Consider the following 14152-nt stretch of genomic DNA (forward strand, 5'->3'; position numbering starts at 1 on the left):
TTTCATCAGTGAAATCACCTGCTGGAGTCAGTGACTGCAAAGAAAACCTGCATCCTCTCAGCCCTTTCTGGAATAGTTCAGACACCACTGCACTAGACCTTAACCTCCCCCATTTAATCAGTCGAGTACCACAACACATGAAATATGATGCACAAGGGACAGTATTTCCAACCCGTAAGTTGATCAAGCCACAAAGATTAATGTTCCAGTCCATGCCAGAGAAACATCATGGGTGGCCCTGGCCGGGGTGATAAAGAAGGCATGTTAAGGAGAAATTAAGAAAAATTAGTCTGAACGGTGGATGATTTGCATTTCTGGCCTGCATATGCAAACGGTACAAAGGTCAATTTGAACTGACATCTTATGTGTGCATTTCCCATTGGTTGTGTGGTTAACAACTAAATTGTGGATCAGCTGCTTGCTGTTAGAGATGAAGCTAATACTGACGGAAACTAGGTCTTCCTGGTTTAGCATACACCTTGGGCAATATTCCGGTTTCTGAATCATTAGGAATAACCCGTTTACAAGCTTAAGCAGACAGTTACTCCTGTATACATGGTCACTGGTATCATTTGGAATATCCCCATCTAAACAGCGACGCGCGTTTTCCATTGGTGCTTTATTTGGTCTGTTCATGCAAATCCTGCTTCGCGTAACTTTTCAGCCACCTTCTTGTAAATGTCGCTATCTCTGTACTTTCTCCCATCAATAAGACATTATATTCATGTCTTTCACGATACTAATGAAGTACTCGGTTTCCTCCTCGCTCCAAAAGTGTGGTGCTGTGCTGCTGCGTCTGGATTTCCCCATGCTTGTTTACCTCTGCTTCTGTGGTGTCCTGTGTGTGGCGCGCGCAACCCACAAGTAGTTGCCGTACTCAAAAGACCAAGATTCCTTGCGGATAGGACATGCACGGAACATAAAACAATGTTCCTTTCTATGGGGATATTCCGATGCGCGTTTACATGACCTGATATTTGGGTTAGAAAAGGAGTAACCAGGGGTCATATTCCGGTTTTTAAAAATCAGAATATGAGCATATTTGGGTTTTTGCGGGTGTTTACATGGCCGTGCGCAACCAGGTTATTGCTAATATTCCGGTTATGAAAGGGTTATTGGCTGCATGTAAACATAGTCACAGATGAGTTCAAAGTTGTTTTTTTTGTTGTTGTTGTTTTTTTGTACAAAATGTCGTATGACTGGAGTGTAGTGACACTGTCGACAAATTTTGCATGTCTCATTACCAGTCACACCTGTAAAGTGATGGAACACAACCTATAAATGAGCTATGAATTCTAGTCTGGAATCACAAAGTCAGATTTGTTCAGAAAATAACAGTTGCAAGATAAGATCCTGAATGTACTCATGTGGAGGACTCTGATATTGGGGGAGGAGTTGATCAAGAGGCTCCTCCACTGTTTCAAACATTGTTTATAATGTACATGTCCTGCCCATTTTAAACTGTCCAAACAAATCGGTGCTGATAAGGACCTATATAATGTAACTTCCCACTAAAATATTCCACTTCACACTAACTACAAAAGGTTGCAACCTTAAATAAGAAAATGATACATTTCTTAACTATGTGCATTTATGTAACTTTTATTTTGGCAGATTATATATATGACATGGCATCGACACTCAGGAATCTGACTGACAATGAAAGCCACTGGCAGAAATCCTTTGAGGTTTTTCTGGAGTGCTCTTCTGAGCATCAAGCCACGTACGACTTCATCCACAAGATCCTCCCAGACCTCCTGTCCAGGTAAGACACAACTGAATTGAAAAGAACCGCCATTACTGGCAGTGCACAGACGAGAGACAGGTTGGACTTGATTTGATACAAACGTCTTTGAAGATCAGTCACAAAGGGTCTTTAATCTCAGTCTGTGTGTGAGACTATCAGCAATCAGATTTTTGACATCCAGCTCCAGATCACCTTCAGAATTGAGTGGAGTCTCCGGGCCCTAATATCTATCTGTGGTGCAAATCTTGTGAGAATCCCTATAGTAGTTTTGACATAATCCTTAAAAGACTATAAAGTGAAATTCTGAGCCAGAATCTGGATCCAGATCACCTCCATAGTGATAATGTTGTAAAATTGTGCACAATGAGGGGAGAACTTCTACTTGTGCAAATGTCTTTTGATTTTGTGGACATTTTTAATGATCCATTCATTTATTGTTAAAATATAAACTGAAACGGCTTTTTAAAAATAATAAAATGGTTGCTGTTTAAAGAGCCTTTTATTTAGAAGCAGGTGATGTTGTGGTGTTGAAGACACTTCTCTCCTATTTTCCAACTGGGCTTCATGGTGTTCAGCTCATCAATGGAAGTTTTTAAAGTGCATCTGTATTTAGGTTGTCTGCACAGCAAATGTTCCTGATTGGGACAAATAAAAAGAAACACTACAGTTTATTGGATAAACTATTTGTACCATTGAACACAAGCATTCAATATTTGTACAGTGTGTGCTCCTGTGGTTACACCATAACAATCCATCCATGGATTGGTCTACCAGTGTAGCGAGAGGTGCCACTCCCTCTGCTTGCAATTCACTTTTCCCAGTAGTCAGTCCCACATTCCTCCCTCTGACTCCCAGGTGATTTCTCAGATTCCTGCAGTTTATCATGATCAGCACCCTGTCACTACCCCCTCATCGTCCTTACAACTGGTTTCCTGGTCTCCAGCTCATCCACCTCAACAGCACATTTTCAATAAATTGTTCTTTGGTTTTTGTCATGAAACCTGCCTCATTACATCTGAGTCTGTCTCTAGTTCCTGGTGTGCTGCAACACTACATTTCTGTAGTACTCTTCCATCTGAAGCAGATGCTCAACATGCTACCATTCAAAGATGCATTAAGAGCAACTTAGAGATTAAGGACCTTGCCCAAAAGCCCCTTTTTTGAAGGGGGGAACTGACAAGGCTTTGAACCAATGAACCTGTTGTCTAAAGCCCACCACTTTAATCCCTAGACTTGCCATCACCAATAGGCAGACTGTGGTCCTGGCTCAGACCCTCATTTCTTATGAACTCAGCTCTATTATATTTTTGAAAAATCATTTCTATTTTAAGCTATGCATCTGGTAAACGTGTGCCAAATTAACATGCAGCTCCATATCAAGTCTTCTATGGTGGCCCAAAATGGAGAAAAAAATGGAAAATCCAAAAGAACTGACTTCAGTTATTGGCCAAAAACAAGGTTATACTTCAAAAAATACAGCACTGAATTATAACGCTACATTATGATCAAGACCTGTGCTTGAGGCAATTTTCTCAACACAGAAGGCCACAGGAGATCTTTTCTACCTCTGACAATCAGACTGTATAATTCCTACCCCTTGTGCAGGATGAATACATAATGACAGTTACTCAGTTATGTGCAATACTGGCGAACATCTTGTGGAAATGTTTTGTCATTTAGCATAAATTTGTTCCACCTATTTTATTTAAAAAAATGCTTATTGTTTGGTACTCTAGCCAAATTTCCTTCAGGATAATAGTTATTATCTCTTCTTTCCTCAGCACTGCAGAGGGAAAATCTCATATCAGTGTCATTGGAGTAGGAAGTGGTGCAGGTAAGAAAACAAGACACTTACATGATAACTTACACAATAAGTCCCCAAGGGACAAAGTAGTAATCTTCGACTTTCTTGAATGAAGCCCACGCGAAAGAAGAAAATGTTGCAATTCCTTGACTGACCGCTTCAGGGTGGCTCCAAAAGTGAGCAGGATCGTAGTCAAGTTCATGTTAAAATGTTCAAGTAAACATGTTTATAGTCAAACATTTTTGGTTTCTATCCAGTTAAGTGTGACGTAACGCATCATGTGATTTTTCAACTTCCAGCTCCAAACAAAAAAGGTGCTCTGTCATTAACATTGAGAACTGCACTGAGATGACTTGAGCAGGCTGCACTTACACCATTGCACACGGACAACAGCGTTAACATCGCAACATAAAACTCTTTGTATATTGTGTCTAAAACTCTCCTGGATATATTAACTGGGTTTTTAGACGTTGTTACTGTGTTTTTATGTAAAAATGTCAGACGCTCAGGTCGTTTCTCCGTTATTTTCAATGGGAGTTGCTGCGATCACTTCCTGTTCATGTCGTTTGGGGAGAAAGTGAAGTTTGCACTTTAACGTCCTGTTTATTGTAATACATTTTTTATTAACAAATAGACATGTATATTTTACCTGTGCATAATAAAATATGTAAAAGAAGTGTTCTGACCATAGAACCAGATGAATGCCATTAAGGAAGGGATGTAGGTTTGCGCACTATAAACACAAACTAAACTTAAACTGTAGATCGTTAAAAGGATCAAACAGACGTAACTTTAATTGTAAACTTGGAGGTTTTTGGACCCGGAAACAGATTTATCACGTGATGCATTACGTCAGCACTTAACAACCACATAGTTTCCTCTGGTATGACAACTGTACTGGTGTTTGTTTTTTAATGTATGTTATTTTAAGATGTTGTAAGCAATAGTTAAATATAATTGGAGGCAATGGTCACTTTTAGTGACAGTGGAAGAGCCCAAAATCTGTCTCTCATAACATCTTCAGTTCAGAGGCCACAAGATGTGGCTACTAGCTGTTATGGAGGCTGTATCTGTCATTTTAAACATTTTATTGCAAATACATGGAATAACATGACTTGTTGTGGGGTGAAATATCCTAATGGATCATCTAAGATGTCCCTGCTGCAATAGTTTCACTGAGTTAAACTCTCACCTTATTCAGTGTTGCAGTGTGCTAACCACAGTAGCACTCTTAAGGTGCGTTTACACATAAGCAAGATGCGTTGTCATTTTTCTGTCATTTATGACACATTCTTAACACATCTGAATAGGTTTCTTAATGGTGTGTGATATTCATGGAGCATGTTTTTTTGCCTGTCAAAATCTTCCACGAATGTCACACACCACCATTTCGTCTCACGTCATGTAGGTCACAACTGAGTGTGTTGATCCGTCTTGAGTAGTGATCCTTAATAGAACGTGACAACGTTCGTAGTGGTTCCTGTGATGGTTCTTGGAGCCCAAACTGACACGGAAATTGTCAAGTTTTAGCACGACTTGTAACGCGGCGTCACATTTCACTGCGCTCCACGACCAATCGGTTTTCTGTCATGTGCACACAATTAAACTCAGCTCCACAGCGTTCAGTTTGATGCACTATGCCGAAGAGGAACAGTGACGCAAAGTCATCTAAGTGTTCCTACTGAAGCTCCTCAGGTTGCTCCTGCAGGTATTCCACCTGCTGTTGTAACCGATGAGCAGAACGAGTCTGAACCAGAGGAGCAAGAGGAGACTCATGTGCAGCCAGACATCTCTGCACCTCTTCCAGTCCAGCGGCAGAAGCGCACATAATTAAACTCTGCTGCACCGCATTCAGTTTGATTGCTGACACCAAGTCGGCTAAAAGACTAATTTCGGTGCTCTTCAGCGCGCTCCTGCAGGTGTTCCACCTGCTGCATGTGCCTGATGTTTAGGAAAACGCATGAGCCGAGCCGCAGAAAGCCACACATTTGGCTCTGTCCGTCTCCTCCTCCTCTCTGTGCCACTCCATGGCAGAGCCCAACTACGCATGCAGTCACAAAGTTCTGAAAAACTGGAGCAATCTAAATTGTTAGCAACGGTTGTATGAATATGGGTGTGTGGAGACAACTCACCTCATTCACAACTTAACGATGTGCTGTTGCGCGCAACAATGCAGAACATTATTCTTGACCGTGCGTAATGGTTCCTGATAAATTCTCCAGCAACACGTGCCATTAATCGTAACAGGTTGCAACAGTTCCTGAGGACACCTGACACCTCTGCCCCGAATCATCACATTCGTGATCAGCGGCCAAGAATGTGTACTTCATGGCATTCGTGACTTGTCATCATCATGTGTAAACGCAGCATTAGCAGCTGTTGGTAGCTTCATCTTTTAAGTCCTGCTCATGCACAATTACATAGAAAATTAGTAGCTCATAACTTTTAATTCCCACACCATGTTTCTCGCTTTGGCGGGCAGCGCTGGGTGGCACAGCCCACTATTGTAAATTTCAGCCCAGCTCTCGGGTTCAAATTGGCTGTACCTCCCAGCACGGATTTTCCAAAATGTGAACTGAAATGTTGCTAAAAATGTTCCAGTTCGATCGTATTTCAAGCTTAGCGTTGGTTTTGCTTTATTTAAAAGAAATGTATCATTTTCTAAGGCAGCTTAGAGCGAAAGGAGGAAAAAACTCCCTCAAAATCTTTCATTAGAGTCCCTTCTATCCATATATGCCGATACATTCAGAAATTTATGGTTTATTTTACAGTTTAAAGGCTTTGTATTTCCAAAACACTCGGTTTGCTCTGAGAGCTTCACTCATCTTTGACATGAAAAGTCAATCATTTCCATGTTTTCTATATATTTAGTAATGCAATCCCCACTCAAAAATAGGGGAAAAAACATAACTGTCATGAGAGAAACTGCCCGCTTCATTTGATTAAAGGTGCAAAAACTGTTCATCAAATTTTTAAACATTTTCAACATTTTATTAATTAGATGTTGACAAACATAAAAATATCATTGATATTACGTTTTTTTTTTTTGTCTATTATTCTTGCTTTCGATGCATCTAAAACAACTCAAAATTAGTTAAAATAGGGCTTGCCAATAACATTAAAACTCCATAGCTTCAGGGGGCTCTGTCCCTGCCATGACAACTGAGCACAAAATTAACAAATTACCTGGTACTAAAATGGTCCTAGCTGGAACCCTTGCCCACACCAAAGCACAATGTACTGAGAACCACCATACAGTCACCAAAATATGGTTTAATAAACACCCCAACCATGGTTAACTTTTTTTTTTCCCCTGTTAGCTCTGTCTGTCACAGAGAGCTACCCAGGCTCCACTCTTATTCATTTATGGGTTTGTCACAGTGTAGTCAGTCAGTGCTGCCAACATGGCCACTCCGATATGACACTCATATCTGCTGTTCAGGTGACTTCAAACATGGCTTGCACAGTGGATTAATGGTTAGTACTATTGCCTCACAGCAAGAAGGCTGTGGGATCAATTCCCACCTGGTTCTTTCTGTGGCGTTTGCATTTCCTCCCACTATCAAAAACATGGTTCTTTCTCTGCCCCTGACCAAGCCAGCATGTTTACATCTGGAATTAGTCCTGTGGCATTGGGCTGTGGCTGCCCACTGCTCCTAGTGGCTGGGTTGTGTCTAACTGTAATTTGGACACGTTAAATGCAGAGGACAAATTTCACTATGTATTCATCTTTGTACAATAAAGCTGTTTCTACTTCATTTTCTTAATGAAATAGTCTGTGATCCCTGCCATAACTGTTTCTGTAAATGTGCTGTGGTTTATGGCTGCAGCTGTGAAAACTTTGCCCTAACAACCAGTCAAGTTTAATTGTAAAACTCACACGCCGTGTTTTTAATTGAACTTTTTTTTTTTGACAGTGTGGTTAATTTATTCAGTTATGTCTGTGTACTTTACCTGATCTTGTCTGACACTGTAGGTGAAGTTGACCTGGAGCTGCTCTCTGCAATCCATCAGAAGTATCCATGGTTGACACTGGACAACGAGGTGGTGGAGCCGAACAGCCAGCTACTACACAAGTACAGAGGTAGGTGAGATACAAATGAAGTTCTGCACCTGCATGTTCCCACACCCCAAAATATATTCCAGCCTTTTATTTAGTGAGCCCTACTAAGAGCATGGTCCTCTGTCGAAAAAGGATGAACTGTCATTCTAGCTCAAGGGAGAGATTGCCCCAAGTGGAGGAGCTTAGGGCCCCTTCACGCACAGTGTGAATTTGGTTGAATTGCACATGAAGCAGGAATCGTAGGTAAAATGTGCAATTTCGTAGCTGCTTCCAACGGATCATAAAGCTGTTACAACTACTTGTGCACACCAGCGGCTGAAAGACTGCACTATATGAACCCAGTGTCGGCCAAATTCCAGATGACACGCACAAACATCTAACACCGCTTACGTGGCACTTAGAAAATGTGTGGCCATTTGCACTATCATCACAAAAAGTCAGCAGATCACTGAGCAAGATGTGAAATCTAAGTGCCCCACAACTGGAGTTAGAAATCCCACACATGTGGTGCATGTGTCTCCCCCAACACATCTGGGGGAATACACTTGCGTACATCAAATGCTTATGTATGTACAGATATGATCACATGGGGAGCCGGACAACCAGGTCTGTCAGCTGCTCGCAGCACACTGATGGCTGGATAACACACAAACAACTGCGAGGACAGTTGTATAAATTACGACAATACCTACAGCTGCAATTGGAAAAAAAATGACCACATAACAAAGTGACACTTTGGTCTGGGTGCTGAACGATAGAGGGGGGGTGTGTCTGTTCACAGCTGTAAAGATCTCTGCTCCTGGACGTCCCAGCTTGAGAACATGTTCTGTGTTTGGAAGGACATGATCTTACAACATTCCTCCATGATGTGTGTATCTCTGCCTGCTGTCCTCATAACATCTTTCGCCTCTGCACTGGGCTGCAGCGGCCGGACACAGTGCACCTCGTCCATGCCTTTGTTGATTCCAGACATTTTTCCACACTGTTTACAGGCCAGTGATGGTAGTGCAGTGGTAAAGTTTCCGTCTGGTAATCACAGCTTATGGGTTTGAATCCTGTGAATGACATCTTATTTAACTACAGGGTTTTTGTATTGCGTCCCCTTTGACGTATTATTTACATCAACCCATTGATATTCACTAATTACACAGCTGGTTTTTATTTTATTCTCTTCTCCACATCAGCAGTGTGATGTGGTGCAGCTGCTCACACTGTTTCATGCTCAAAAGACAGTCATACCCAGATAGTGCATGCCTGCCTGTTGGCGCAATGTTTCATGAGCTTGGAGCCAGCCCAAGGCATATGCCAACTACGTGGTCGCTTAGGGCCTCCACACCACCAGGGGGCCCCGAGAGCACCGAGACATTGTGATAAAAAAATATATACATGAAATTAAAATAATATTGTATTACACCTGAAAAAAATTCATTTTGACAAAATACCAATACTAGGTTAATTGACTCCTGTTGGCTGCTGCCACTGTTGGGCAAATTTTAGATGCACCGCTTGGGTCAGGTGGTCGACGACTAATCGTGAGGAACGAAGTGAGTGCAAGTCATGTCTCAGAAAAGAAATTATCCCTCTGGAGCGGAGAAAAGAAAAAAGTTGGAAGATGAGAAAAAAAACAAGACAAAGGTAGGTTTGCATGTCCAATATTACAATTTTTTGTTTGCAAAATGCTCCGTTCGTTTAGTGTAAAGTGCTTTAGGTGTCTTAAAGTCAGAGGCAATTGCTCTAAGACTGCAAGGGAAGCTAAGCTTCCCCTAAAGTCAAAAATAAGTGATCAAATATATACTGGTGTGTGTGTACATGTCATTGACTAAATATGCGCTACAACACGCTGAACTTTTGTTCAGAATCAGCTTATCACTGGTAACAACGCGGCTTTCCTCTCACTCAGCGACACAGACTGCAACGAAATGAGACGAGTCATTAGATAAATGCTGGGCTTTGTCCCGCCCATCGGACGCTCAGCGTGTCTGGGGGGGTCTATGGGGCAGTGGGCTGACCTCGGCTGGCCCGGACGCTCAGCTTCTGCTTGATGATGATTGGGTGATCTGTCTGAGGCTGAATCCCTTTTTGATTGACAACGAAATGAGCGACTCAGCGATCTCTTGGCGTAAACATCCGTGGGAGCATTTTTAATTTTCATTCTGGTCTGAGTTGAACCAGAGACTTTCCTAATCTTAGCGGCATTTTTTGTTAAAAACTAGCGACAAATCGAGCTCCTATATCGTGTTTTTTTTTTTTTTTGTAGCTGCTTGTGTTTGGAGACTGACTTCTATCGCAGTTTCTGTCCCTACCGAGCTCCTCCGTCACAAAGCACTCACAAGCGGACAAACTTCACACTAGCCTCCCGCCAGTCCCAGCTAGCTAGGTAGCAAGCTACACATAATGGCAGACAATTTGAATGTTGTGGACCGGCTTTTGGCGAAGCCATTTGATAGTCTTCCTTATGAAGAAAAACTTAGAGTTAAACAGCAGGACAGATCAACTCAGATTAATTTGGTGCAAAAGGTGGGGAAAAGTAGCTCAGCTCTCAATGGTTTGCAGGCCAAAGTTAAAGCAACAGCCCCCAGTGCAATGTTTGTGCATTGCTATGCACACAGACTTAATCTGGTTCTGTCTCAGGGGGCTAAATGCTTATCTGATTGCAGAATATTTTTTGCATCATTCTCTGGGTTTGCCACATTTTTCTCAATCCACAAAGAGGATGTCTTTTCTTGAGTCTGCAGGCTGCTCAAGGTTGCCCAGAAATGCTCCTACTCAGAATTTCACATCACAGATAGTGAGCACTGTGGCAAACAATTATGATGCCCTCCTGCAAACTTTTGAGATGATCATTGCAGATAAGTCCATGGATGATGACACATTAGACTGTGCCAAAGGACTTCTGATGAAACTGGAGGATTTTGTGTTCATGTTGTACACATATGAACAAATCTGACTGATGTGGTGTTTGTTTGACACTGTCCAGCAGAGAGCTATGGATGTACTGTTCATTTTCAAAATTATTTAATTTTGATTACAACTTTATTTTTCTGTAAGATAATGTGAATGTCATTTGATTCTATTTTGTATTTGGATATTGAACATTTTGCACATCTGAAAGAAATTAAGTTATTTAATGTTTACTATAAATGCAGTCTCCTGCCTGCTGATGTTACTTTCAAATAGTTAAATTAATGAGCCATACTTATACATCACTCTGTATGTAGAATTAAAACAGTTGAGTTTGCTACCCCTTTAAGGTTAAAAACAAGTGACACCTGTATGATGTAAGATAATTACAAATAATGCTAATTATTGTGAGTACGTTACACACACATAACAGTGTAACCTATGGAATAATGAGGCATCTGGTGCTGAGGTGATGGTAGGGGGGCCCCAAATGAAATTCTGCTTAAGGCCCCATAAAGGCTTGGGCTGGCCCTGTATGAGCTCTACCGCCGTGAGTTACCCTGAGTTGTATGTATTCACACTGTGTGAAGGGGTCCTTAAGTCTCGCTGGGTCTTGTTCACGAGTCAAGGAAATTGGAGTGTGAGATTGGCAGACAGATTGGGGTGGTCTGATGTTGTACCAGACAATTGTGGTGAAGGAGCTGAACAAGAAGGCAAAACTCAGTTTATTAACATACTTGCCAATAAAGCTGATAATCTAAAGTGTGGTGTGTGTATAGCTTTGGTGTCACAGAGACCAGATTTAGATTACATCAAGTTTTCCTGGAACATGATGACTGCCTCTGAGTTTGAGGAGAGCTGGAAAGTGAAAAAAATAACCAAGAAGGTTGACTTCATCCATATGATCCAGGTTAGTGTTTCCTGGTATCTATGATTATTCCATGAATGCGGTTCTCCTCTCATTTGTCTGCTGGACTTGACAGGTGCTGTACTATATGGAGGACCTTGAATCAACAATCACCTTCTACCAGAGTCTCCTTAAAAATAATGGCAAGATCCTTTTCATTCTTGTCTCTAGTAAGTGGTCTAACATGTGATCATCAAAACATTTTATACAAGGGCTGATTGAGAGGTTTGAGCCTGACCCAGAAAAAGTAGAGAACAATATTTCTTGAGTGTGAAGTTTTGATTCAAAGGGTGAAATTGTCGCGGCTCGTCTTTTTGGTCTTCTCAGGATGTCGTCTTTTAGATAACACAAACTAATTGCAAGTGATATGCTAGAAAGAGGACACAACACTTTAGAATAATTCAGCCTTAAGCAAGATAAAATGCACAGTTTTTAAGTTTATTTAAGCCTTCGACACAAAGCTTAGACAAACTGAGTCCTCTAGAGAGACTGAATATGACAACCGCGCTCGTCTATTTATTGGAGACCCGCGGGCATCGCTCCTCCTTCGACTTTTTTATTTATTTCATTCCCAAGACATGGTTTTCTATTGGAAGCGTCCTCTAGTGAACCCTAAGCAGGTGTTAGGCCATTATTTCAATGTGACAAACGCTCCCATTAAAACATGAAGGATTTACAACTGATTTTTTTAAAAGACCTTCAGCCACACGTGCAGCTGGCCTGAGGCCCCCTCCGCACGTGGCCTCAGCCACACGTGCAGCTGGCCTGAGGCCCCCGCACGTGGCCTGCGGGAAAGCACCTAAAAGGCCTTGGAAAGCCCCTGACAGACTAAATGACTAATAGAGCCCTTTTTTTGGGTTGAACACCTGCTAGTTCAACCAGAGGACATACAGTTCGGATCAGGACACTTGATAGTTCATCACAGTTCAAATATGGACCTAAAAATTCTTCTACAAAATGTTGAACACTTTGTTAAATCTGATTGTTCAAGGTGGATTTCTCCACTTCAAAACAAAATGAACTTGCTGCACATTTGGGGTTGTCTGGAAAGGGTCTTAAAGAAAAGTTGCATCATTGCCGGAGACAAAGAGTTGCTATGCCACCAGCTAGGCAACACCAAAATAAATGAAGTCTGCATGTACCAATGGGTGAGACATGGTGACTGTCAATCTGAGTGAAGACAGTGCGATGGCTTTATGGCACAACAATAGCACCATATACACACACCCCTGTTGAATTGGCAGCTATAAGAACAAACCAACAAAGACTATTTCTTTCATGTTCACAATCATGACAGAGGAAGGGGTCACACACAGGTCAAGGCAATGAGGTGTGGTTTTTTGTAACATGTACTCCCAAGCTATAGAGGGAGCTCTGTAGGTAAGAATGTGACCCACAAAACAGCAAATAACTGACCAAACGTGTGTATTTCTCCTTCTCAAATTCTCCCCAAACAGTGTCTTGTAAAACTGAGATGTGGATAGTTTTCCAAGCTGATGTTGCTTTCTTTACACACCTTATTCCAGGTGAGAGTGGTTGGGCAAGGCTGGGGAAGACCTACAAGGACCAGCTGCCTAACAGTGGGACCAGTTGGTGGGTGACCACAGAAGACGTCAAAAGGTTCTTGGACTCCAGAGAAGTGACCTACCAGAGCTATGAGCTGCTGTCTCAAATGGATATCACTGAGTGTTTCTCTGAGGGGTCCGAGAAAGGAGAGCTGCTGCTTGATTTTCTAACTGGAGTGCTGGACTTCAGTAAGACAGCCTCATCTGAGCTCAGATCCAGCGTCTTAGCTTTTCTGCGGCACCCAGACTGCAGCACTGAGTCTGATGGCAGAATTATCTTCAACAACAACTTGGGAGTGCTCATTGCTGACCCCCTTCCCCTCTCAAAATGCTGAGGCATTTTCAAATTGAGTAAAATTTCATATTTTGAGTAAAGAGAAATGATGTGTTTTGATTTTAAACACTGATTGTTGAGAAAAATGTGACTAATATTTAGGGTCTGTTCCTTTCGCTGACCAAGCCAATGTTTCCATATCTGGAGTTGGTCCAGGGGCACCAGACTGTAGATGCCCACTGATCCTAGTGGTTGGTTTGTCTGTAATTGGGATGGAGATGACAAATTTCATTGACTAATGGCCATATTATTATAGTTTAGAAAAGTGAGAATACACTGCAGATCTGCTATACTTGAGTCTAAAATCAGCATTTGGTTTATCTTAAATATTTCTTAATTCATATCAATATTTTCATTAATGTATCATAGTCCAGTTTTGGATTGGACAAATAAGAGCGCAGAGAGTCAAAATAAATGGCAGTTTACTGGCGGTGTCGCAGACGGAACGGTCCCCCGATGACGCAGTTCAGATTATCACCTCGTTTCTGCTTCAGACTGCACACCAGTCATCTATCTCAGCGACAGATCTGAAGCTTTTGTACAACAATGATTTCCACACAGATTCAGCATTTCATCATAAAAGGAGGCAGAAGCGATCATACATGTCAACCTATATGGATTTTTCAGTCATACGGACGTACAAATAGTCTTACAGATATTCAGGGTTTGCTGTTAATTTATTTTACTGTTTTTCTTAACTCCGTGGACTTTCGGCAAGCCGTACTCCTCATAAGCTGTGTGACGTGCACAATGTGAGCGTACAATTGGAATTGGTTCACGGTCACATGGTTTTCCAATATCCAATCGTAGGGCAGAGCAGTCTCAGACCAA

At 41.8% G+C, this 14152-nt stretch overlaps 1 protein-coding gene across 2 annotated transcripts in view; it reads left to right on the plus strand.

The window, feature by feature from the left end:
- LOC117531200 (histamine N-methyltransferase-like) overlaps positions 1-13906 on the plus strand; it is a 55711-nt gene extending 41805 nt beyond the window's left edge. Inside the window, exons 2-7 of one of the 2 annotated variants that reach the window (XM_034194247.1) lie at positions 1615-1765; positions 3529-3581; positions 7528-7635; positions 11295-11425; positions 11499-11592; positions 12949-13906. In XM_034194247.1, coding sequence (XP_034050138.1) covers positions 1629-1765; positions 3529-3581; positions 7528-7635; positions 11295-11425; positions 11499-11592; positions 12949-13322 — 897 coding nt within the window. In that variant the 5' untranslated portion in view covers positions 1615-1628 and the 3' untranslated portion in view covers positions 13323-13906. Of the gene's footprint in view, positions 1-1614; positions 1766-3528; positions 3582-7527; positions 7636-10930; positions 11426-11498; positions 11593-12948 lie in introns of those variants that run through there. The other variant, XM_034194246.1, reaches the window with a different exon arrangement.
- The last annotated feature ends 246 nt before the right edge of the window (positions 13907-14152 follow it).

Source organism: Thalassophryne amazonica, chromosome 18 (genome assembly GCF_902500255.1).
Source record: "Thalassophryne amazonica chromosome 18, fThaAma1.1, whole genome shotgun sequence".
In the NCBI taxonomy this organism is placed as follows: domain Eukaryota; kingdom Metazoa; phylum Chordata; class Actinopteri; order Batrachoidiformes; family Batrachoididae; genus Thalassophryne; species Thalassophryne amazonica.